Here is a 25,508-nt window from a genome sequence, read left to right as displayed (position 1 = left end):
TCCCCTGAAAATTTGGGGTGGGCCATTGAGCCATGTGAAGAAGATGGAGTGGCTTGGACTTGAAATACTGGAGTAGTATTAATTTGTTTTATCTCCAGACAGCCTTGAACCCACCCATGGATACTCTGAAGGGATAACAGGATAGAGACAATGCATGATTGTTTTCTAGGGAAGAGCACAAAGGAAAAGATAAGAGTGGATAGAATATGAAGTGATTTGAAAGGGCTCTTTCTCTAAAAAGACAAAGAGTACAAGAGTGGAGGATATGCAGAAAATTCAGAATGATAGAATAGGAATAGGAATACATTAAGTGAAAAGTACTGTTTGTGTTTTCATGAGCGTGGTCATCAAATTGGAGACTGTAAGACCTAGATTAAAACACAATGCTCTATTTAGCAATTTTTTTTGAAAAGACTAGACATTTGGATCATGTGATCTCCAGAAGTGGTTTATAAAAATGGAAGAGTTTAGTTACCTCACAGATGAGAATTCCACAATGGATTGCCATCCTTCTGTGCTATCTCCAATCCATGGTGATTCAGCCCTTTCAGTTTAGATTCATCTGGGTGTGGATGATCCATAGAGGCATCCTCACCATCCTAACCATAGAGAGTAGGGTGATTGGAATCAAGACTGGCATAGATATGTGACGTGGACCCATGATTATTTAACCTGAAATTTCTAAATAACCATCGCAACAAGCAAATCCCTTTTTGAATACTTACAATAAGTAGCATAGTATAGTTTTAAGTCTTATTTCTCTGTAAAAACATATTTGAACATGAGAAAAACATATGCTGCTTAAGAGCCGGATAGTTTTCTTTTTTTTTAACATGTCTATACATATGAAAATTTTATTTTATATATTTGATAGAAATTTAATTGAATGCTTTGTTGAGGAAACTGAATTATTGGTATGTCTGTACTTATATGTTTGTCTGGATCTGTTAAGTACATGTTAAGTTATACGAGGAAGAATTTAAGGAATTAAAGAGCCAAACAGTTTTCAAAAAACATTACAATTCAGTTAATTGTAGAGCGTGCTTTGAATACTCAGTGATACTGTAGAGTTCATCTAGCACCTATAATCTCATTGTTTATGTTAAAATATTTAATAGTATTTGTGATATATATGATAGATTTATATAACTTATCAGGACTAATGCTTTGTACTGCTTCATGTTTGTTTTTCATTGGGCTTGTGCCTATAGGACATCAGCACAGTATATCAAATTTTTCCTGATGAAGTACTGGGTTCTGGGCAATTTGGAATTGTTTACGGAGGTAGGTTAGTTCACTAGTATTTTTATTAACTTGGAGTTTTAGCTACTTTATGTAGAATAACAGTATCTCCAATAAAAACATAACAGACAACACTGTGTGTATATATATGTTTGTGTGTATATCTATCTCTGTGTTTTACCTTTTTCAAAATTTCTCAAGATAGTCACTATTGGGAAAAATGGGTATTTTTGTCTTCTAAGAGAAATTTTTCTACTCCTAAAACACTTCTTTTGCTTACATATTGACAAACTCTATCTATAATACTGGTTAGATGTTGGTTTATTTAGACAAAATATTGAGAATCATGGAAGTTATAATTTATAAACTAATTACTATTTAGTATTTCCTTTTAGCATATTAGATGAGAACTCTACAGAAATCCATTCGTGTAACTAGATAAAATAATTTTTTAATTCTAATATTCTTGACAATGTACGTATTCATTAAGGTTATCATTTTTAACATTTTTGAAATGAAAGACTATATTTTTACCTTTTTTCTTATTGTCAAGCTATTTGGTGAATTTATTACTTTAACCTTTGCTGTTCTAGATTCTAGCCAGTTCAGTTATATTCTTCAAGGCTTTAAGAAACATTTAACATTAATGTTTTACCAGCCCTATAAAATGCCATCATAACTTCCTGTCCTGGATATAATCAGTTAAAAAATCATCTTTTTTGTGAGGTGGGAGTGCTCTGAAATTATCACAGTGTCTCACTCAATATTATTTATGGTGGTATAATATTATGCTTTTTCAGTTAAAAACTGATTAAGTTATATTCTGTTCTAAAAAGTAATTTTAGAGGTGCTTGGCTGGCTCAGGGCATAGAGCATGTGACTCTTGATCTTGTGGTCATGAGTTTGAGCCCCACGTTGGACATGCAGTTTACTTAAAAAAAGAAAGAAAGAAAAGAAAAGAAAAAAAAGTGATTTTGATTCTTAAAAAATGATCAAATGATTTTTTTAATGGAAAACCTACCATAAGTCAGCAGCCATTGTGCTTTTTGTTGCTGCACAACAGTGTAACAGTACTACACAGAGTATTGCTCTACATTGTAATAATTGCTTACAAAAAAAAAGTCTTGCGAGTAGAGCATAATAAATATGCACAACTGCACATAGTGTAGGGGTAAGAAATGAAGTTAGGGAGACCAGATAATTTGTAATACCCAACACTAAAAGAGCAGGCCCAGGAAGAGGCCTCCACAAAGAAACTGAAAAGTTAAGCCTAGACGCACAGGGGATGAAGCAGATGAGAACAGCTATCAGAAGAAAGGTCAAGTACTATAGCAGCAGAGGAGTAGAGACAAAAAAGGCTCTGACCTTGAAGATTGTAGAAAGTAAAATGGCTGAGTTGGAGTAGAGATCACAGTGCATCAAAGAATAAGTGGTGTTAGGGAAGCAGAGAATGTGAAAACAAGAGAATCTGGTAGTGAAGGGAAGCAGTCTGAAAGGAGTCAATGGGAAGAGAGTGGGGTAGAGTGGGGAGGAACACCAGATTTACAACAAATGTTGGAACAATTGAATCTCAGTTTAGTTTGTATGTGAAAAAACTTGAGTAATTAGGTCGACTTCCTGTTTTCATGTTCATATTTATTTACTACTACTGTATTCTGTATCTACTACACTATAGTAGTATAGAAGTGAAGAGCTTGAGGGTGCCCTATAGATTCCCTATAAGGTTTGTTGTGAGAATTAAATGGGATGTAATGTATGGAAAAGGCCTGTCATGTGATGATGGTGATGATGATGGTGATGGTGAAGGTGAGTGTGTACAATTACCTGGGTACTGTGTGTACCTTACATATCTTATTTCATCTAATGCTCACAACAGCCCTACCATTGAAGATGAGGAACCAAAAACTCAGAAAGTTTAAATTATTTCTCAAGGTCACAAAGCTAGTAAGTGAGAGCCAGGACTTTTTATTCTTTCCATTTTAATGTGCATTAGTTTACCAGCACTTTAAAATTATACTTTCTTAAGGAGAGCATTTTGCTGGTGGTATAATATTGTCCATATTAAGTAGTTCAATATCCTATTTCTAAAACACATATTTTTGTGAGAAAATATCAGGCTGTTGATAGGTATAGCTTTTAATGTTCCACTTTTGTGTTCTAAATTGTGGCTGATTTTATAGTACATATTTGATTCAGAATAATGGAGCCAAGAAATGAAATCTTGATGGATATAAGTTGGTGCTCATTAGAAATGTTAATTTATTCAGTGAAACATTTTTGTAATTCTTAAAATTATTTTTATAAATTCTGGTGTTCTTTAATATATATGATATTTAGTAACATTATGCTAATATTTCCCCTTTTCATTTTAAAGGAAAACATCGTAAAACAGGAAGAGACGTAGCTATTAAAATCATTGACAAATTAAGATTTCCAACCAAACAAGAAAGCCAGCTTCGTAATGAGGTTGCAATTCTACAGGTACTTCTTTGCTTTTCTTTTGGAGGCTCTAAAATATTCCTCCAACTTCTTCAAAACAAAGAAAAGTTATCCAAATATCTGTGGCGTAGATTTTTGGGAACACTTTAAAATAACTGGAAAGGTAGATCAAGCATCGAACTACTACCTGTGTATTATCTTTCCTGAGTCTGGGCAACATTTGTTCTTTTTTATGTACCTAATTCTGGATTTTAATACATTATTAATGCTCATTAAATGGGTAATGTTTCAGCATTTGCTCATTGTGGACATGCTGAGACCATTTTGTTTCACATTGTAAATGACCTTGTCTTCATAAACATTCCACCTTTATGCTGTGATAATTATATGAATTGAGTATGTAAATGTCAGCATATCAAGTAAATGAGTAATGTATGCCTGAGATTCAGATCATCTTGGTATTGTTAATGTCCTCTTTGTCTCTCAAAGTAAGCCTTTCCCTTAATATTGAGCATGTTCCTTAACTCCTTTCATTAACAGTCATCCCTTTTACTTTTTTTTTTTAATGTTTGTTTATTTTTGAAAGAAAGAGACAGAGAGAGAGCATGCAAGCAGGGGAGGGGCAGAGAGAGAGGGAGTCACAGAATCCAAAGCAGGCTCCAGGCTCTGAGCTGTCAGCACAGAGTCCAACATGGGGCTCGAACTCATGAACTGCAAGATCATGACCTGAGCCGAAGTTGGACACTTAACCGACTGAGCCACCCAGGCACCCCAATCCCTTTTCAAGCCAGAATATGTTAGTCAGACATATTATGTGGTATATACAATTTTTTGTAACTGTTAAAACTTTTTCCACAGACTAAAAGGAAATTGAGCAACTGTTTGCTAAATGTGGTCAACCTAGCTATTCAGTCTAGACAATTAGGCCATTGATAAATGGCCATTTTTTTATCTAACCACCATAATTCTCTACTTGTTGTGCAAGCTGGTCATAATTTCTAATTCATAGCTTTATTGAATAATTTTCATTTGAACATCACTAACAAAGCAAAACATATTGCATTTCTTCACTTGTTTCATTTAACTGCACTTTATTGAGTTTCATCAATAAAAAGTTGAAGAAAATGCAACTTCTGCCCTAAAGGAGTTCATGTGCATGGACAACCAAAAATAATGCTTGCTATACATAGAAAAATAACATAGACTTTTCTGGGACTAAGAATTTCTAAAGATGGTGTTTTTGTGCTTCTGAACAACTATGTAACACAGAGAACTACCACAGTGTTCTCTGTTTTCATGGGGAAGATGATAACCACGGCTCTGAAGATGCCAATTCATAGATTCATAGCTTGGCGTTTGCTAATCAGTTACCGAAAAAGATTTTTTTAGAAAATTCTTAACTTGGCAACATTGAGCTGTAAGTGACGTCTGAAAAGTTAGTCAATGACATCTTGCCAACCCTGGCCCCTGCCGTCCCCGTCTCCACTCCCACATGGTGTCCTGAAGGCAGATCCTTTGCAACAGGCCAACATCCAGACTGGCGTGTGTACAGAGACATTTATCCTTCCTTACCAGACATGAGGGAAGTTTCTTAGTTAACATGGCTCTGTCACTCTACATTTTATGGCAGTGGCAGAGAGTGACTAGATCAATGTTGAATGTCTGATTTTCTGTGTCTAGAACCTATAATTGGCTCTCCTGAGCATGTCTGTATGTTATCAGCTGCTGATTCTATAGTAAGGTAGAAAAATAAAATACACCTGAGCATAAACTGCCTCCCATTTCCTCTTCTAAAAGAGTGGATGCAATCAGTAACTCAGTTGCAATAAACAGGCTTTGGCAACATTTTAGTTATGGGTTTCTAAAAAAAAAAAAAAAAAAGTTTGGTTAGGTTGAAAGTTAAATTCTGCCCCTTGAGTACATGAAGAGTTGGAACAGTTCTCATATTATGGCCTGAAATCTCAGAAATGCTCATTGCTTATCACTCCTCCCCACTGGCCCTAACCAGTCTTCACATTTTTCATCAAACTTGTATTGATTGAGTACACATATCACGAACTAAGTACTGTTCCCTGTCCAGTGGTTACAGTGGAGGCAGAGACACACAGATCCTTTTTGTCATGAGTCTTAGTTTGAATCACTCGGCTATGCCTTCCGTCAGTCAGATGTTTGCAGCATATTTATGTGTTGAATTTTCAACCACATAGCATGTACTATGCGTCTTATTAAGGTTTGGCTTAATTATATGCACATACTGGATTCAGTAGTTTGTACTTTATCATAAAGTTGTCAATTGGTTCAAAATTTATTCATCAAAAATAGGGAACTCCTCCTATCTTCCAACTGAAAAAAATGAAAAAAAAAAGTTTGAACCTTTTTACCAATTGTCAAATTTATCAGCTTCCCAGAAAGATTATAATTCAATATCCAGAGACAATGATGTTTAAGTTCATATCATTGATATATAAATGCCACTCTCACCTTATTTAAAAATACAGTCCACTCAAACCCCCTCACATCCATACCCCTGTACCACCCTTAACTCTGATATATGTTTTTTTTTTCTTCCATAGCACTTAATTGCCTTCTGGTCTGTTACAGAATTTCATTTGTTGTATTTGTTGTGTGTTTCTCACCCCAGCCCCTTCACTAGAATGTGCACATCTGGAAGGCAGATATCATGGTTTCACTTACTGATGTATCCCGAACACAAGAATTTTTTCCTGGTGCACATTACGTGTTTAGCAAATATTTGTTGAATAAAATTGTACAGAAACACCATCCTGTCACATAAGATGGCATACATAATATCCTACTAGGTAGCAGGAATCTGGTCCGCATTTGCTATTAATGTTTAATTGGTTAGTTAAGAAAGATTAACTATGGTTAATGTGGTTAGTTCTCTGACAGCCCTCATTGCCTCATTTTATATTTTTATTAAAAGTTAGAATTCATCTTTTTGGACCTGAAAAGACAAAGCAGTAAGGGGGATAGAGGGTGGGGGTTAGAATTCTGACTCACTAACTGATACGTTCAGACAAAGTGCCATGATCAAAGTCAACTGGATGGTGAGAAAGGTTTTCTTCTACTAACCTTATGGAACAGAATTCCATCCCTCTGGATATAAAAGTGATTCCTGGAAGCATTTGATATCCTCTGCCTTGTGGTTCCCTACTTACAAAAGCTAGAGTCCTCGTTTATGGTTGTACCTGGAGTTCACAAGTTCTGCCCTGTCCCCTCCTCCTGATTCTCCAGAAGTGGCCATGTTGACTAAAGTGACTGATGGCAGAAATTCCTGCCCATGCAGCTCTCCTAGTCCTCTGGTCAAATGCTAATTTGTTTCTGTGGTTTGTAAAAAAACCCCTTAGCTTATAGAAGACTTCAAAGTTGTGTAACTATGGAATATGTGAAAGAATTCTTTCTTTCTCCCTTTTCTCCTTTCTGTATAACCTAGGTGAAGGCTTTCCAAAATCTGATTCAGTTGTTAGAAAATTAAGCTCTTCACATATCTTTAAATAGTTGAAAAATTGAGGCAAGTCTGAATCTTATGGCATAGTTATTATCCCTTACTTATATCCTTTAGAAGAGCTCTGCTTTCATTAGATGTAAATACTTCATTATTATTACTGTGTTTCAGAACAATGTTAATTAACGTAGATGTTAAACATTTCATAAAATCCCCAAGGGATCCTACTTATATTATTATTTTAAAAGTTGTATCTTGATTTAAAAAAAAAACATGGAAAATTTGAAATTATTTTTTCCTATTCATGACCACAAAAAAGAACAAATAAATTGTTGTTTAATGATTAGGAATATCACAGAAAACTGACCTTTACAAGGAGATGAAACTTTATCTTAAGAAAACTTAGAAACTTAAAAACCTACAGTAAATGATATTGGTATGATATATATTTAATGTACTTTATTAACACAGATTTGTTCAGTCAAAATTAAAACACAGGCACTTCTGTTTATGATACAAGGTGTGAAAGCATTTTGCAATTTAAAAATATAGAATACATAATACAGAAAAAATACATAAGAATTTTACAGGCCATAAGTTAAATATATCCCTTGCACTAACCTCCAAAATTACCTCCATTACTCTGGTTTCTCTATTGGGAGGTACTCCTCTTCTCATTCATGTGTCTCTTAACTTCAAAACAAAACAACAACAACAGCCAAGTGTGGTTGGGATTTGTCTGGGCTGCCTTGCACAGCTGCATCCAACTCTCCCTTTGGTATGGCAGCTCTGTGAGATTTGTGCTCTGTTCTTTTCATTCTTGTTCATAGATTTCCTTGTCTTTGGTTTCCCTGCCTTTCTTAAAGAAAATGCAAGGCCCTTTGCCATCCATCCCCTTGTTTTCTTCCTCTGCCTGCCTATCACCCTTTGGCTGTTTTTCAGTCTTTATCTCAGTCCTTGCAGGGCATTGATCATTTGTTCCTTTTTCAAATCTCTGTCCTCACTCCCCCCTGCACTTATCAGATCCTGTTTCTCTTTCCCTGCTAGTCCTTCCAACTTGTCTTCCTGAACTTCTCCTTTCTTTCATCTAAATGGCCCATACTAATATGGGACTCATTCCTGAAGTGAGGTCATCCACTTTAAGGGAGTCCTCTGTCATCCCTTCCCAGGTCATTCCTTAATTGATCTTTTGTGTTCTGATCTTCCACAGGCACTTGAGTCTCAGACCTTTGACCTTAGGACATCTCCACTTTGGGCCGGTCTCACCCCAAACCAACCAGGCTAAAACCAAACGCTTAAACCTTAGTCATTCTTCCAGGTTCTAAGGCAAGAACCCTTTTCTTCAATTAATAAAAATATTAAGTCCATCAGCAATAACTGTGAAATACTTCCTTTATACAAAGCAAGTTACTGAGCTTCTGGCCCATGTAAAAATGAATGAAACCTACCAAGTTTCATTCTGACTTCTATTTGGGCAGTCAGGTACAAGTAACTGCAAATCGTGTTAGCTGTGGAAATATAGTGAAAGAAATCACGGATTATGACTGAGGCCAGAATGTTGGAATCAGGGAGAGCTTCCAAGAGAAATATAGCATTGATGAAATCTTGAAAGATTCATAGGTTTTTATACCCAGAGAAATGCTGGAAAGGGCTATTAGGCTGAGGGGCTACCTTAGTAAAATAAATATTCTATGACAAATGAGTAGAAAAATTTAGATCATTTTGGAAGAGTGGCCTTCAAACATTTTTCATCATGTATCTCAAAAATAATTCTAAAAGAAAAACTTTGTAACTGTTTGTGTATTTTTAAGATGACAGCTAGAACTATTTTGTCATATTTTAAAGAGTTTTAATTTTGTACTATATTAAAGTATCAATATTTAAAAATAAACCTATTATAGAACTCCTTTAAATGTATGCATTAGAATCTAAATGTCATAGACATTTGATATTCTTTACCATCCATTTAAAAAATATGTGAATGTGCATTTCTTTAACAATAGTATAACTCACAACATTCCTTGTTTCCTTTGCCTATATTTCACTTTTCCCACAAAATTATATTCCATTGTAATGTGTTTTTATACCTGGAAGTCTTTTGTTGGTTCCTTTTCATAATTATTTACAATAAACATAAGTATATATTTAAAATTTCTTGATTACCACACTTTAAGTGTTTAAAACATACTTTTGGATTAAGTTATAATTATTAGTAAAAGCTTTATTCTGTAAAATTTTATCAGTACTTCTTAAATAAAAAGTAAAGTGTTACTGAAAGTATACTATTTATTGAGATTAATTTTTTAATTCAGTTCATAAGTTGGTGGGTGTTTATTACTTAGTGTTTGAGTTAGAATTCAGCAATAGTTTTCTTTTTTTTTTTAACTGTAGGAGCCACTTTGTAAGAGAAAACAAACAAAAATGGTGATTTATCTTCAGAAATTCATTTCAGTCCCCTCTCCATTAATAAATCCATTAAATCTTCTTGAATTTTGGTGAAAGTGTGAATTAGAAATTAAGTTACAGAAGTATTGATTTCCATGTTAGTGTCAGCCACTTCAGACCAATATAGTATTTCAAATTTTCTCTCTACTTTTCTCCCTGAGGATTTTTCTTCCTATTTAGAATTAGTGAGAAGTATCCATTGTAAGGGAGAAAAATTTTTATGAAAAGAAACATCGCAATAGAGAATTTAAAAGCTATATGGCTATTCTCAGGTCTGTATTAGAAGATAATTTGTGGACTGGTATGATTCATTCATTCATTCCTCATATATAACTGAGGGCCCACCATGTTCCAGGCAGCAGGGATACAGATATAAACAAAACAGATTTTCTTAAAATTATGCTCTGTTCCCATAGCTCTTAAAAATCTTTATGTTCCACAAGAGTATAACTACTTAGGAAACTGCTGTTATGAGTCAGAGTGCACAGTAAGACCAGGAAATGGATTCCGTGTGAGTTCATAGAGAACCTTACATATTGTGCCAGGTTGATTGGATTTTATTCTGCTTGAAATGTTTTTGGTTTTGTTTTTTTTTTTAAGTTATGATCAAAATAACATTTGGGGATGGCATATTATAGAGAAAAAAGTTTGACGACAAGAAAACCTTGTTAGAGGCTATTTGCTCCTTTCAACTGCTAGTGACGAAGTGCCCATGTTCCTCGTCTTTCTTTCTACACATTTGCCCTAACTTCATCCTTAACATTTCCATTGGCACTAGTCTAGACCAAGCTTTTAAATTCATGCCTTGATTACTGCAACAGGTGATATTCTGATAGCTTGGTTCCCCATCCCCCAATCCCACTCCATCATCATCTGCTGGCCCTGCCTTTTCTCTGGTTCATCTGAAGACCCCAACCAGATGAGTCTTTAGTGGTTTCCATCCTATCCCTCCCTAGCTTAGTAGTATTCTTATTTCATCAAATCTATTTTTCCTGGTTTTTTTACATCGTAGGTGATCATGATGTACCTTATCACTCCTATTCAACTGAACCTTTCATTCCTCTTTGAATTATTGTTCTCATCATTACTCTTAACCTCTGGCCATTGCTGAGCTTTTAATTCCAAGGCTGGATGCCCATCCTGGTTTACTTGGTTTATCCATGTTTGATTGACCTTCCAGATCTCTCAGTCTTGTGCTGTTTTCCATATTTCCTGTTTATCTATGGTTTCTAGTCTTCATATAAAGTAGTAACATTTATTGAATACTTCTTATGTAATAATTAGATCATAAACGAATTTGAAGGTCTCAGCAGCACCTTGTTTTCAGCTTCCACAATGCCTAGCATGGTAGTAAAGACTTTATAAGTAACCGATTAACTTTTGACAAAATGATCTTAAATCACATACTGTATTTTCTTAAACTCTTTCTCAGGGCCTTTGTCATAATACTTTTTGTATGAATCAATAAATTTTAAGTTCTAATTTGAAAATTGTGGTATTTGTTAAGGAGGATGAGTTTGTAGAATAGCTGCTAATTGTTCCTGATGTTGCAGGCTGTCTCAAAAACTGAATCCTGGGGGAAAAATTGGGCTTTGGGTGCAAAGAAAGGCAGAGAACATATCAGAGTGATGCTTTTAAATACAGTGGAACCTCAAGATCAAGAGAGGATTTGATAACATAGAACAATACTGTGGTGGTATATGGGTTTAGAAATAGACTGAGCTATAGGGGAAGTCCCACCAGTTAGGAAGCTAAAGAATCGTCAAGGCAATTTGTCATGGTGGATGTCATAACAGGTAGAGGGGACACTGAGATGAGAAGACTTGCCACAGGCAGCATTCAGAAATCTAGACAATATGCTGAGATGGGCTGTGAGATCATATTGAGGAGACTGAAGTAACATGGACCTTGAAAGCACACCAGTTAGAACATCAGGACCCCAGTTCTAAATGGATTTGAGTCCACAGAGAGTATTCAAGTAATGGATACTATCGTGTTTAAAGAGCATGAGGTCTAGAATCAGATGCCTGGGTTCAAAGCTCAGACTTTTTATTTAAGAGTTCTTAGGAACTTGGATAAATTACTTAAGCTCTCTGAGCCTCAGTTTCCTTACCTAGGAAACCTTGTAGAGATGTTGTGAGACTCAGATGTGATAATTTTGTGAAACTCTTAGCAGTGCCTGGCATATAAGTAAGTAAAGGTGCCATACTTACTAGGTGTTACTAGTATTGCCACAACTAGGCTATAGAGTCTAGCTTCTAGAAACCTGTTCCTGTAACTTGTTGAATTCCCTACACATAGAACCTAGAAACATTATTTCATCCTAACAAAGAACATGGTTGACTCAGAGCCTAGACTGGGGCTGAACACACTTTAACATATGCCTGGCCCCTGATGGGTGCTCAGTGAATATTTATTGAACAAATTGTCTAGCCATACTGAAGAAACCAGGGGCATACAGAATTGCAGAGCATGCCAGTAGATAATAAAGCATTCTTTACCATTTTGTCTAAAAACGTCAATGTGTAAGTAAATGGCTTTTTTCCCTTAGTCTAGAAGGATGATCAGGAGGTGGAGAAAAGATGATCATGCTAGAAAACCAGAAAATAATATTGCCAAGTGTGGGTGGGAAAAATGAAAATTTTTGCAAACTGGTAGTTTTTAAAAAAATCATGAAGGAGTCATTTTTTTTTCTTTCTCTAGAGAAAAATATGCAACATTTGAGTATCTTTTCTTTTAGTGTGTAGGAAGAGGTTAGTTTATACTTCTTTTGTTTCATTGAATATGTTTATTATATTTCTTAAAATATTTCTTTCTGTTTTATTGCATGAAGAATTTTCATGAAATTGTTTCTTTAGATAAGACATGTTTTGCAGCTCTGAGATAATCTTGTTATCTTTTGCATGTTCCAAAAAATGAAGCCCATTGATTATGTATATACATATCTAACATGGAGGAAAAAAAGAAACAAAGATCTATTATAAGAAAAAGAAAATGAACTTAGAGATTTTTCCAAATAGGTATCCTGTTGAGTAAGAAGTTAGTCAGAATGAAAACTTAGTGTCAAAAAGTCAGGTTCCAAGTTAAAACTCTTCCTTCTTCTCTCTCTCTCTCTCTTTTTAGCAGGGTGGGGGGGGGGGAATAAATCTTTTTTTAGCATTGATTTCCTTAATTATGAATTTGAATTCATCTGACTTGCTGTGCTTACTTTGCAGGAATGTTTTGGGGAACTAAATTAAATAATATATAAAATGTTTTTTAAATCAGTGTTTCCCAGTGTATTTTTGGAAGAATACTAGTCGGTCCTTCATGGAAGGGGATGGGGGTAAAGATTCCCTCATTAAGACAGTTTAAAAAATATGTGTCTGATATCTTATATTCATATCATCCCACATCTTAGAAGTGAATACAGTCTTTCACTTATTAAAGATTCTGAGAAGCCCCATGATTAAGAATTTGTTTAATTTTGAGAATATATCAATGAAACACATTTTGCTACGGAAACCTTACACAAATGTGAAATGTCACCATTTGACCTGTTTGCCAATAGTGTCTGTGTTCTGTTGCTGTTCAGTAGACCCTGTATACTCACTCCACTTCCTATTATCCGGTATATAAGGCATCAGAAGGGTTATGTGTCTGCACAGATCATTTAACGCTATAAGAGAATGTTATGCTTTCTGGAGTGCTGGCATCTAAATATAGAAGCTGGGCTACAGTGTTATGATTTGTTAAAAATTACACTTTAAAATCTAACACCAAGACTAGATTGGATTTATGCATTCATGTTTCTAGCCAGATTAACAGGAAATAAAAAAAAAAAGTGTTGCAGATGTGTCTCCATTGCCATGCATTTGATAGCAAGTTGAAAAAAAAATGCAGATATTTGAGCCATTTTCAGCTATCATATACAATAAACACATCTTGATTTACAAATTCCAATTTTTCTATTTTAACAACCATACTTTTAATTCCTGCCTTTCCTCTAAACACAAACTGAGTAATAGCATGGAAGAAAGGGTGGGGGGTCATACTTTATGGGTGGAATGTTACAAACACTGTTGTTGTTGTTTTCTTTTAAGGCATTGGTCATTTGTTAACTTTCTATCTTTGAAGTCTTTGTGTTGGCTCTTTTTACCTAGTCAACTTGAAATTGTGGTCTTAGTTGGGGCTTAAGGGTTAAGTACGGGAGTACATATAAGATCCTTTCTGTGTGAGAGTCTTTCCTGAGTTCTCCTGATGAAAATCACCCCCCACCTCCAAATATCAGTATCAAATTCAGCCATATATAAATATTAATTCCAACAAAACCTCAGTGTATCAATCCAAATTACAGGCTCAGGAACCTGGATTGGGATTTTAAAATTTTCCATGTACCTTGAATTTGAAGGGTTCCTGGTGATGAGTGGAAAATATCACATAGCTTTATACTACTTACATCTGGTGAGAAGTCAAGAAAGGCTAGAAATGACATGAAAGATGATGAGAGGTTTTTTTTTTTTTTAAGTATTGTTTTCTGTATACTTCTCCTTCCTCTCTGCGTTTAGCTGCTTCTCTTCTTATACGGAAAGGAGAAGACACATTGTATTTATCATGTGTATGCAGCAACCCTGGAGTCTAAAGCTAGATTGGAGCATTTCCAGAATTGATGGAGAAGAATGACTGACAGAAGTATAGACAGGTTTATGGACATACATAAATACAAAATCATGCATCAGAACTCAGTTGATTTTCTTGCTATGCAAATATTGAATTAGTCCTTTTTCTTTTCTTTTTATTTATTGGGTGAATGTTACTTAATAGAATACACAAGACTTAAAGCTCATTTAAGATGAGAAAAATGTTGTAGTAAATTGTGCATTACAAGCTGGCCACCTGCAAGTTTCTCTCTTGAGAGCCAGGCAAGATACAGGTGTATCTTTTGTTTTTGGCAGTTAATGAAGATACTTCAGCTTACCATTTCTCCCACAAAATTTTGGATTGTATTAATCTAGCATCAGTCTGTGCTAATTACTGCTACAACAAAAGTAAGTTGCATTCTAGTTCTGATGGGTGGTATGAACAATTCTTACCAAAAATTATGTGAATGTTTCTGAGTTCCAAAGGTCCAGTGGGTTAAATTTGATTGTGGCGTCATTGATCTAAATGTTAGCCAGTGGTATCTATTTACAAGAAGATGGATTACTACATCTGGTCTTGTTGTTAAAGTCATATTGCATGCATTTATTCCTCTGACAGTGTATGTTAGCTTTATTTTGTTCTAGACTGTCATCAATGTACCTTTCTAAAATTTTACAGATTAAATTTGCCAGAAATGCTTAAAGATAACTACTAAAATATGAGCCCATTTAAACTGTAGATTTTTGGCCAGCTGAACATGAAATGGGCATACATTTACACACAACCAAGTGATCTCCATCCAGAAGGCCTTTCACCTAGTGTAACAAAGTCTTCTCATGGTTGACCTCAGAGTGGATGCATCTCTGCCATCACTGAGGTCTAAAAATATGGCAAGAAGAAAGATGGGGGAGGACAAATTAGAAGGTTCAGGTTAACCTAAAGCCCCTGTTACATGAAAGGCAAAAGGAAATTTTCTTTTCTGCCACTAACTGTAAACTTTTAGGTATCAAACTAGACAGAGAAATGTGGCCCAGATCTTGTGAAAATGGCAGAAAATGTGCCTAATGACAATATCAGCTAACCTTTACTATGTACCAGGCATGATTCTAAGTATTTTATATACATTAAATAACCAAGCCCTAGTTACGTTACAGAATTAGACACATTATTGTGCCATTTCGCATACAAAGGAATGAAAGTCAGTGGAATGTGCAGACCTGGAATACAATCTGTAGCAGTCTGTTTCCAGGGACTGTGCCTCTGAAATTAGGCTCGCGGCCTTGAGGCTTTCCTTGTGTTTGTGCCTGCTCTGAGCGAAAGGAAAAACAAAGAAAGAGAAGGGTGTCCCGAGGCCTATTCTACACTAGAAGTTAGAAGTACAGTCATCTTTATTATCTGAATGGCCCATTTTCATTGCTTTATTTCTCACTCTTGGGACAATAATGAAATCCTAGGAAATTAGGTTTTCACAACTCATGTAAGGGAGGGTTGGCATGGAGGGAAAGGGATAATGTAGGAGTATCCTGACAGTGGCCTTCTGCTGCTGCTGCTTTAACTTGTCTCTTGCTGGTGACTCTTGCCTTTGAGAATGAGCTGATACTATGAAAACTTCCTTATTGAGAGCTAGATATAAAGTAAATACAAATCACCTAAATAGCATTAAAATTTTGTTTCTTCCTTTCAAATATGTTGAAATATTTACCAGAGCAGTGGCCAAAACTTATATATTTTGAAGGACTGGTGCTGAGAAACCACCAGGATGTCTTTGTCATTCCCTCGAGACTTTAGGATATCATTTTTCAACTCTTACCATTGGTGACATCTCTGATATTCACAACTGTATTATTGGTGTTTATCACAAAAATCATTATTTATAATGATAGTAGTCATCGTCAGAAACCTGACATTGCTCATTAGCAGATTCAAGTGAACTCACAATGAAAAATTCATGTACTGTATTTTTATATGAAGAGAGAATATGAACATATAGTCCATTTGATGCAAAATGTGCTAGCTAAATATGTCAGGCATGTATCATCATCTCTTCAATAAAATCACTTAAATCTTAAAGAATGTTACCCATGTACTGAAAAGTAAGGAGATATAGGAACTGTTCATCTTTCAATCAAATTTACAAATTTGTGCTGGACATTTAATATATACCAGCTTACATGGACTAGGTGTAAAATTGATAAAATGCAGGCGTTATGGAGCTTATAGTCTTACAGGTAAGACACATAGGTCCATCAATAACTAGGTATGGTATGTTAACTGTTATGAAAGAGAATTTAACAAGGATTGAAGGAAGAGGGTTGCAGAGACATCCAAGTCAGACGGTGGGAGTCAATGAAAGCTGCCTAATAGTTGAATATTCATATCAGACAAAATGGTCTGATTCAGGCTGAGAGAAAGTGTGTATGAAAGTGTAAAAGGGAGAGAGAGAGGGGTACTTGTTCTGAAAATAATTACTGTGACTAGAGAGAAGGGTAGATATATAGGGAAGAAGAAAAGAATCTGGGGAAATACTTGGATAGGAGGAAGAGAAGTAGCTGATGGTAAAGGGTCCCATGGGCTGCGCTAAAGGGTACATCTCCTAAAGCTGGTGGTGATTCCCTTATGAGCTAGAAGCAAGATGGAATGTTCAGAATCACAGTGGCAGCCCTTTGAGGAGTGCACTAGGGGCTTCTGAGTGGCTCAGTCAGTTAAGTGTTGCACTCCTGATCTTAGCTCCAGGAGTGGGCTGGCGGAGAACAAGACCTAAGACCAAGAGATCAGTTGGGAGGCTGTGGCCCATCCCTAGAAGAGAGATAAGGCTCAAACCAAGGCATTAATGGTGAGGATGAAGGTGAGGCATCAATGTAAGAGGAATTAAGGGGATGAGCTCTAAAACTGGTCATTGGAAGTGAGGGGGAAGAGAATGTTAAGGATGACTCTCAGGCTTCTGACCCAGATGGTTGGCCATTTACCAAGAGAGGAAACACCACCAGAAGACTAAGTTTGGGTGGAAAGACACTGATTCTGTTGTTGAACATCTTTCATTTAAGTCGACATACCTAAAAGACAGTTGGATAGGTTCTGGAATTTATGAGAGATAGCTTAGCTTTCTTACCAATTTTGGTATTATCTTTACCGAGTCTTCTTATAATCACCTGGTTTCTACATTGACTTTTTTAGCCTCTCTCAGGGAATTGCATGCTATTTCCCTTTTATAAGGTATCAGGTGATTGTGATTTCTAGAGGCATTAAATGAAGCATAAATTATAAGAGAATGTGATTGGAAAATGGATAAGATGTCCTCTTTTCTCAACACTGGCAAGTGGGCAGTAATGAGGATCAACAAAGTCATTGCCACAGTGCTTTACGTCTGAGAAAGTTACCTTACGTCTCCATGAACAGTGCTGTGTAATGAAATATTCTTCCTTCCGCTCTGCATGCCATTTAGAATTTAGACCTTGGACTTATCACTGTTAAGTTTATTTCCTTCTGTCTCATTTTGAACTAAAACATTTAGGTATTTGATAGAAAACTAGTCAGAAGTCCCCATATTCAGGCTGTATTCCTCTTAAACAACCTGTTAAAAAGATGTGTTGATTCTAATTCTCCTCTTTCCCACCTCTCATATGTTTGAGTATAATAATCCTAAAGGTATAATAAACAAGGGGAAAACATGACATCTTTAATCACAGCTAAATATATGAAATGAATATTTTAATTAGAAGTAAAGAATATAAGTACCAATGAAATATTGTTGAACTTGAATCTGAAAAGTGTAACCTAAAATAGAATGTATATACACACTAAAAATGTTAGTTAAATTTTTATTTCCTTTCCTTTAGATAAAATATCATAATTTTTATGAAAGCTTCTGCTTTTAGTGACTAGTTTCCATTGATTACATAAGAATTCTCTAGGCAACTTGAATCAGGAAGATTTTTGTCTTGATCTCCAAATGGTATTTCCTCCAGACTTCAAAATAATTTATATTCACCCCATGGATATGTCATCAATCTGTTAAGTGTGAATGGACACTATTCTTTCCTGTACTTGACCAAATGTTTCATTTCCTGAAAATTAAATTACTTAAATGCAACAAACAGATGGTCAGAGAGTCCAGTAGTAGCTTACTCTGCCATGAAATTTATTATCTGAATTCTTGAGGTAGGCCTGAGAAGTTAGCACAATTCTTTCTGAATACTAGTATGCCATGGTTAGTGTTAAAATCATCAAGCCACTTCTAAGTTAATTTGGTTACTTTGTACATTAGTAGGAAAAGTTGAAAAGTTATTTCACATTTTATACAGAAAAGTAAAATTGTGAGCAAGTCATATGGACCACTTGGGTTGAAACTTATCTTAGAGTTACTCTTCAGTAATTAAAAAGACAATATGAATTATAAATGGTAATAGAAAATAATGGCTTGAATTTGTTTTATTTCCACTCTCCAAATATTATTATCTTTCTAGGCTAAAGAAATAATTATCAGTATAGTATAGAGAATTTGGATAAATAAGGTATGACTCTTTCTATTCTCTTTTCTTCTGTTACTGTCAAATAGAAAAACAACTTTGGTCATTTGGTTCAATGCAAAAATTACAGCTCACGAGTAAGCATCTATGGTGGCCTTGTCTCAGCTACATATGAAAAGCTTTAAAAATATCAACTTATATATTCTCTCTGCAGAAAAAAGAAAAAGTCATTTTGCTCTTGGAAAGATTTTTCAGCTACCACTGAGGGTATTCTTTAACAAATCTATAAAGCATAAGGGTTTTTATAAAAGAGCAAGGGCCAAGTGCAACAAACCTATTAGTCTAAAATTTTCTAAAACATTTCCTTTTCCCAGTTGTGTATACACGACTTACAATTCAGCGCTTTTATTGAACTTTTTAAAATCTGTATACCTAACTCTATTCAAAGTCCTTTAGTAAAAATAGCAAAATTTTCTCTTATCCTTTCCATAAAGATGCTATTAGAGGACATTTTAGAGTCTTTCAGAGTTTACAGTGAACATGGCACAAGATAGTTGACAGTGAACAGTCTTCATTAATCCATTCCTTACTTTTGGCCTAGAACATTCTGGGAGTACACCAGATGAACACATTTAAGTCCTCACCTACGTATGGGGGCTTGTTAAGTCATGTAATAGAAGAGGGAAAAGGAAAAAAGAATGGCTGAATGAAGGACTTTAGTGTTTCTAAGAACTCCCTCTCTTAGAGACATAGAAGTAGAAGCACATGAAGAGCAACACTGCATATGTATTTGGCTACTTTAGGCAGGAGAGTTTCCTGGCCATTTTCTGATTCCCTCTTCTCCCTCACCCTCCACAGTCCAAACCAGGGTAAGCAGAAGCAGCAGGCTGAGCCACCACAACACCACTTCTGTTCTCCCCTGCCCTTCCTGAGCCCCCTTTAACCTTTATCTTCTTCACACAACAGTTTCTCCTGTGTCTACACATGGGAGACCCCCTGCCTTGCTGCTACGTGCTTCTGTCAGTCTCCTGCTTTCCTATTCATTGTTCTTCCTCCCCACCCAGTCAATAGGCCTTGATCATTGAAGAAAGCCAAACGCTCCAGAACACTGCTTAAATGTTTGAAGTTAGATTAAATAGAAATCAGTTCAGGGGCGCCTAGGTGGCTCAGTCAGCTAAGCGTCCAACTTTTGGTATTGGTTCAGGTCATGATGTCATGGTTGGTGGGACTGAACCCTGCACGTGGGGCTCTGTGCTGACAGCGCAGAGTTTGCATGGGATTCTCTCTCTCCCTCTCTCTCTCAAATAAATATTGTGTTTTGTTTTTTTTTTTTGGTTGTTTTTTTTTTTTTAAGAAAAAAGAGTTCAGAAAATACTCAAAGAAGGTACACTTAGCACATCTTATGGTGGACTTGTTCCAGGAGGGTCATAATTCAGGCAGGACTCACGTCATTCTTAAAGCCTTTCCTGTCATCACTGATTTAAAACAGGACAGCTGAGATGCCTGGAGACCCAGGTGCTGGTCTTTCCATTCAGTGTGGCTCCTCTCTCAGGAAGGGGGATGGCAAGACAATGTGACAGGCTACGTGCAGGTTCGGGAATGAGCAGTGCCATTGCTGATTTTCCATACTGCATATCAAACACATTCATGCATTTTTTATCTGGAGTCTCCCACCTAAGGATCTGGCACTCCCATAATGCTGAAAGCCCAGCAACCATCTGGTCTTATTTGTAGGCAGTAGGGACAAATAAAGTAATAGTAGTGACAGTGTGAGCTCAGTTAATCCCACACTGTCCATGTGCTTCAGCTCTGACCAGAGAGAATGTTTCTGGAGGCTTGGTCTATCCTGAAGTAGCCAGATATGACCAGCTAACAGTGTGACAGTTTTAAGAACAATGACCCCAGCACTCTGGAGGTGAAAGGCTTTGGGGTAGATGTGTAGACATCTGCTCGGACCACATCCAGAAACTTACTATTCCGTGATCGCATTGATGGTACATGATTGGGCACCAAGGCATCGGAACCAAAAAGACCCATCAGAGATCTGAGGCAGAGATCAAAATGGCCAAAGTAGGAGAAAGGCATCCTGAGAGACAGGATATCATCATGGGAGCTTCTGCCAGCCGTGGCCTGGCTCCGTATGCAGTTAATGCCAGGCATCCCTTACCATCGGGTGGAAGGTTGACTACGGTGCACTCTCTCCTGCGGCCCATTCTGCTGCTCACCTCCCCATATCCATCTGTGAAGTCTGAATACTGAGTCACCTCAGGTTTCCAGTCATTTGTGAAATTTTCATTTTATATATACACTTTTATAGCTAAAAATTTCTTTTCTAAAATAAAGCTTTTTTTTTTTTTTTTTTTTTTTTTCTGTTCACAGCTATTAGCACATTTAAGTTAGTCCCTGATTCTTCTTTAGGTAGTTTGTGTTCATGATGATTTCTTCTTCTTTTTTTTTTTAAAGTTCATTTTTCTAAGTTTATTTATTTATTGAGAAAGAGAGAGAGAGAGAGAGAGCAGGGGAGGGGCAGAGACAGAGACAGAGAGAGAAAATCCCAAGCAGGCTCTATACTCTCAGTGCAGGACCCAACACAGGGCATGGGGTTCGAACTCATGAAATGTGAGATTGTGACCTGAGCTGAAATCAAGAGTCAGACTCCTAGCCAACTGAGCCACCCAGGCTCCCTGATGATTTTTTTTTTTCTGTTTCTCATTGAAATATAAGTGGAGGGTGCCTGGGTAGCTCAGTTGGTTAAGCCTCTGAATTTGTTACAGGTCATGAGCTCACGGTTCGTGAGTTTGAGCCCCATGTCAGGCTCTGTGCTGACAGCTCAGAGCCTGGAGCCTGCTTTGGATTCTGTGTCTCCCTCTCTCTCTGCCCCTCCCCTGCTTGCACCCTGTCTCTCCCTCTCTCCCTCTCTCTCTCTCTCTCTCCCTCTCTCTCTCTCTCAAAAATAAATAAATATTAAAAAAATATAAAAGAAATATAAGTGGAATATATAGTACTTCTTTTAATGTTAGCATTTTTTGTTGTGCACAGGAAAAAAACAAAATAAAAATTAGATGATCAAAGGCTTGGTTGATGACCCCACAGCAACATTCAGACTCAAGCATCATCACAAGGGTCCATCTAATGTTAAGAGTAATTTTACCTGACCTTTGTGACAATTAACATGTCAAGCGCTGGGGCAGCTCATTCGGTTAAGTATCCCACTCTTAATTTCAGATCAGGTCAAGATCTCACAGTTTTGTGAGTTCCAGCCCAGAGTCCGGTTGTCAGTGTAGAACCTACTTGGGATTCTCCCTCTCTCTCTGCCTCTCCCCTACTCACACTCTCTCTGTCTCTCTCAAAATAAATTAATTAAAAAAAAATCATGTCAGGCCAAATGCAGCCTGTCATTAGTCATTGCTTTATTGTGGAAATATTTGTTGAGTGCTTGAGAACAATGCAGGACCACCACAGAAGCCTCATGGTGCACTGAACAAATATGCGCTCAAAACTTTTTTTTTTTTTTTTTTTTTTTTTTTTTTTTTGCTGTTTTCTTGGCAACCTAAACTCTGTGTAAGAGCTTTGGTAGCAAACTACTGCAGCCTCCAGTAGCAGAGCAATTCCAAAAGGTTTTGACTAATATGCTTCATCAGTGCCGTCAGATGCACCACAAGTATAGATTTCATCTTGTCTACGTTCACTTTCTCCCGAGTGTGTAGAGACGGCCCGGTATGCTTATTTAGTATGGTGTGCTTAATATTGGAGATGATCCTAAGAAATTACAGATTTCTCAATATGGCATTCTAATTAAAACCTAATTAGCAATTCACAGTGTTGGAACTTAGGTTTTCCAGCATAGAAAAAATAATTTCACTATGCATGGAAAGTAATGATATATTTTTTGGAGACATTAGAATTTCAAAAATATAAGGCAGCACATGTGGAATTTAGAAATGTTAAGAATCTGAAGTGTGGGGTTTCTCCATAGCTTTAAGCTTGAACAGTTTTATATAATCAGTGAGCTTGCCAAACAGTATCAAAAAACTCATTTTCTTCAAGTGCTTTATTTATCTTTAATAGAACCTTCATCACCCTGGTGTTGTAAATTTGGAGTGTATGTTTGAGACGCCTGAAAGAGTGTTTGTTGTTATGGAAAAACTCCATGGAGACATGCTGGAGATGATCTTGTCAAGTGAAAAGGGCAGGTTGCCAGAACACATAACGAAGTTTTTAATTACTCAGGTAAGAAATCAATTAGAGTCAAAAAAAAAAAAAAAAGATAATGTGCAATATCAAATGTTATCATCACTGCTTAACTGCAGCTTCCTAGCCTTGTTTAGTCTCTATGTGCAAAGTCTGAATTACACTCAAAAAGTTTGCAGGGGCTTATAGTATTATTTCATTTGTGTCTATGGTCTCCAGAGTCCAGTATCCCAAGTGAATAATGTGTATGCAGGCCCACATATTAAAAGTCCTCGTGAAATTTTAAATTGCTCAGTGACTGAGTCCTGGTTCTTTGAAAACATTCAAGAACGGGTATCCCTGGAAGATATTATTGACAACTGTTATCTGAACCTGTGTTGGATGCTGTATCAATACCATCATATGCTACTTTTTCCACTGACGTTTCCTTAGAAACCTGCTGTTAATTTAGCTCATTTCAGTGCCGTGCGTGTAAAGAAGCTTAAGTGTTCATTGTGAGTTTTCTCATGGCCCTTCCAGTTTATGTCCTAGTCGAAAACATTTTGAAATGAACTAATAGACCAAAATAAAATCATTGTGGTGACTTTCTTCTTTACAGATACTTGTGGCTTTGCGGCATCTTCACTTTAAAAATATCGTTCACTGTGACCTCAAACCAGAAAACGTGTTGCTAGCCTCGGCCGATCCTTTCCCCCAGGCGAGTATAAAAGCCTCTCCCAGCAAAGCCAGCAGCTCTGGCTCCCCGGCAGGATTCTGCCACCTTTCATCCTCAAAACCTTTATTTGTTTCAAGTTTTACCTGTTCGTGTTCATCCACTTGTTTCCTGGTTATATTTTCGGGACTTCAGTTTTGTCCCTCTGGCTTCTTAGTTCAGCCTGCCTTAGCCAACACAGGAGCCTTCTTAGTGGGCTCTGTTACCTTCTGTTGTACCCCGATCCTGGTGTGCTGGCAGTCCTGTGTGGAAAGCACAGGCCTGAGAGGGAGAACACTGGAGTCCCGGGGACATTTAAGTTTAGTGTTGTTCTCAGGGACCAGGGCAAAAGTTTCTGCTTTCCCTCAGCTCCGAGGATGGAAAGCAACTGCATATCTTCCCATGGAATCATGACTGAAGTGACCTAAGTCCCTGAACTGACCTGACTAAGCCGCTAAGGCGGCTGTCCGCCTTGCTTCCTTGACATCTTCACGTCCTGTCTAGGTTCCCACACAGAGTTAGTTTGGAGGAGTATTGTAGGTAACATGGCAAGCCTCTGTGCTTATCCCTCAACCTACCTTTCTTTCTTTCTTTCTTTCTTTCTTTCTTTCTTTCTTTCTTTCTTTCTTTCTTTCTTTTTAATTAATGTGTTTATTTTCAAGTTACTTAACATACAGTGTAGTCTTGGCTTCAGGAGTAGAACCCAGTGATTCATCTCTCACATATAACACACAGTGCTCATCTCGAAAAGTGCTTTCCTTCATGCCCAGCACCCATTTAAGCCACCCCCCAACCCCCCCTCCAATAATCCTCAGTTTGTTCTCTGTATTTCAGAGTCTCTTTTGGTTTGCCTGTCTCTCTTTTTACCTTATCTTTCCTTCCCTTCCCCATGTTCCTCTGTTGAGTTTCTCCAATTCTACATATGAGTGAAATCATGCGATACCTGCCTTTCTCTGACTAGTTTCACTTAGAATAATACCCTCCAGTTCCATCCACGTTGTGGCAAATGGCAAGATTTCATTCTTTTTCATCTTCGAGTAGTATTCCATTGTATATATATACCACATCTTCTTTATCCATTCATCAGTTGATGGACATTTGGGCTCTTTCCGTAATTTGGCTATTGTTGATAGTGCTGCTATAAACATTGGGGTGCATGTGCCCCTTCAAATCAGCATTTTTGTATTCTTTGGATAAACCTTTATTTATAATAAGCCCTTGAGTTTAGTCCATCCCTTCCATATTTACATGACATTTTCCTGCCTTGTAAAACAATATTACCCACTCCTGAGTATACATATTTTCACATTTATCACTTTGTTTTGGGTGGGGGGAGGAAGGGAGAATGTTTAGATGATATTTATGAGTGAAATATGCTTTTGTACCAGAACTTCCAGCACTGTGTTCAAGTATATAAAATGGAAAATAGCTGTTACTTCCATCATGAGAAATCCATACAATATATGTAAAGAATTACAGTTGTCTTTGGCAGACCTGGGCTAAGACACATGATGATGTGTGTCTGTGACCTTACCATTCCTGCAAACCATTATTATCAACAGATAATCTGTGACTTTACCAGACAGATGATCTGTGACCTTACCATTCCTGCAAACCATTATTATCAACAGGTGAAACTTTGCGACTTTGGTTTTGCCCGGATCATTGGAGAAAAGTCTTTCCGGAGGTCAGTGGTGGGTACCCCAGCTTACCTGGCTCCTGAGGTTCTAAGGAACAAGGGCTATAATCGCTCTCTAGACATGTGGTCTGTTGGAGTCATCATCTATGTAAGCCTAAGTGGCACATTCCCATTTAATGAAGATGAAGACATACATGACCAAATCCAGAACGCAGCTTTCATGTATCCACCAAATCCCTGGAAGGAAATCTCTCACGAAGGTAATATCTTCCATTCAGAAATGATAATGGTTTAATCCTTAAGTGTTAT

General features: G+C 36.8%; 1 protein-coding gene across 1 annotated transcript in view; it reads left to right on the top strand.

The window, feature by feature from the left end:
* The window catches only part of PRKD1 (protein kinase D1), a 327,269-nt gene that overhangs the window by 281,959 nt on the left and 19,802 nt on the right, over positions 1-25,508 (top strand). The window contains exons 12-16 of the mRNA XM_030318866.1: positions 1,212-1,284; positions 3,617-3,723; positions 22,747-22,908; positions 23,468-23,566; positions 25,192-25,459. Coding sequence (XP_030174726.1) covers positions 1,212-1,284; positions 3,617-3,723; positions 22,747-22,908; positions 23,468-23,566; positions 25,192-25,459 — 709 coding nt within the window. The remainder of the gene's footprint in view (positions 1-1,211; positions 1,285-3,616; positions 3,724-22,746; positions 22,909-23,467; positions 23,567-25,191; positions 25,460-25,508) is intronic.

The sequence above is a fragment of the Lynx canadensis genome, chromosome B3, assembly GCF_007474595.2.
Source record: "Lynx canadensis isolate LIC74 chromosome B3, mLynCan4.pri.v2, whole genome shotgun sequence".
Lineage (NCBI taxonomy): Eukaryota > Metazoa > Chordata > Mammalia > Carnivora > Felidae > Lynx > Lynx canadensis.
This window is presented reverse-complemented; position numbering and strand designations above follow the sequence as displayed.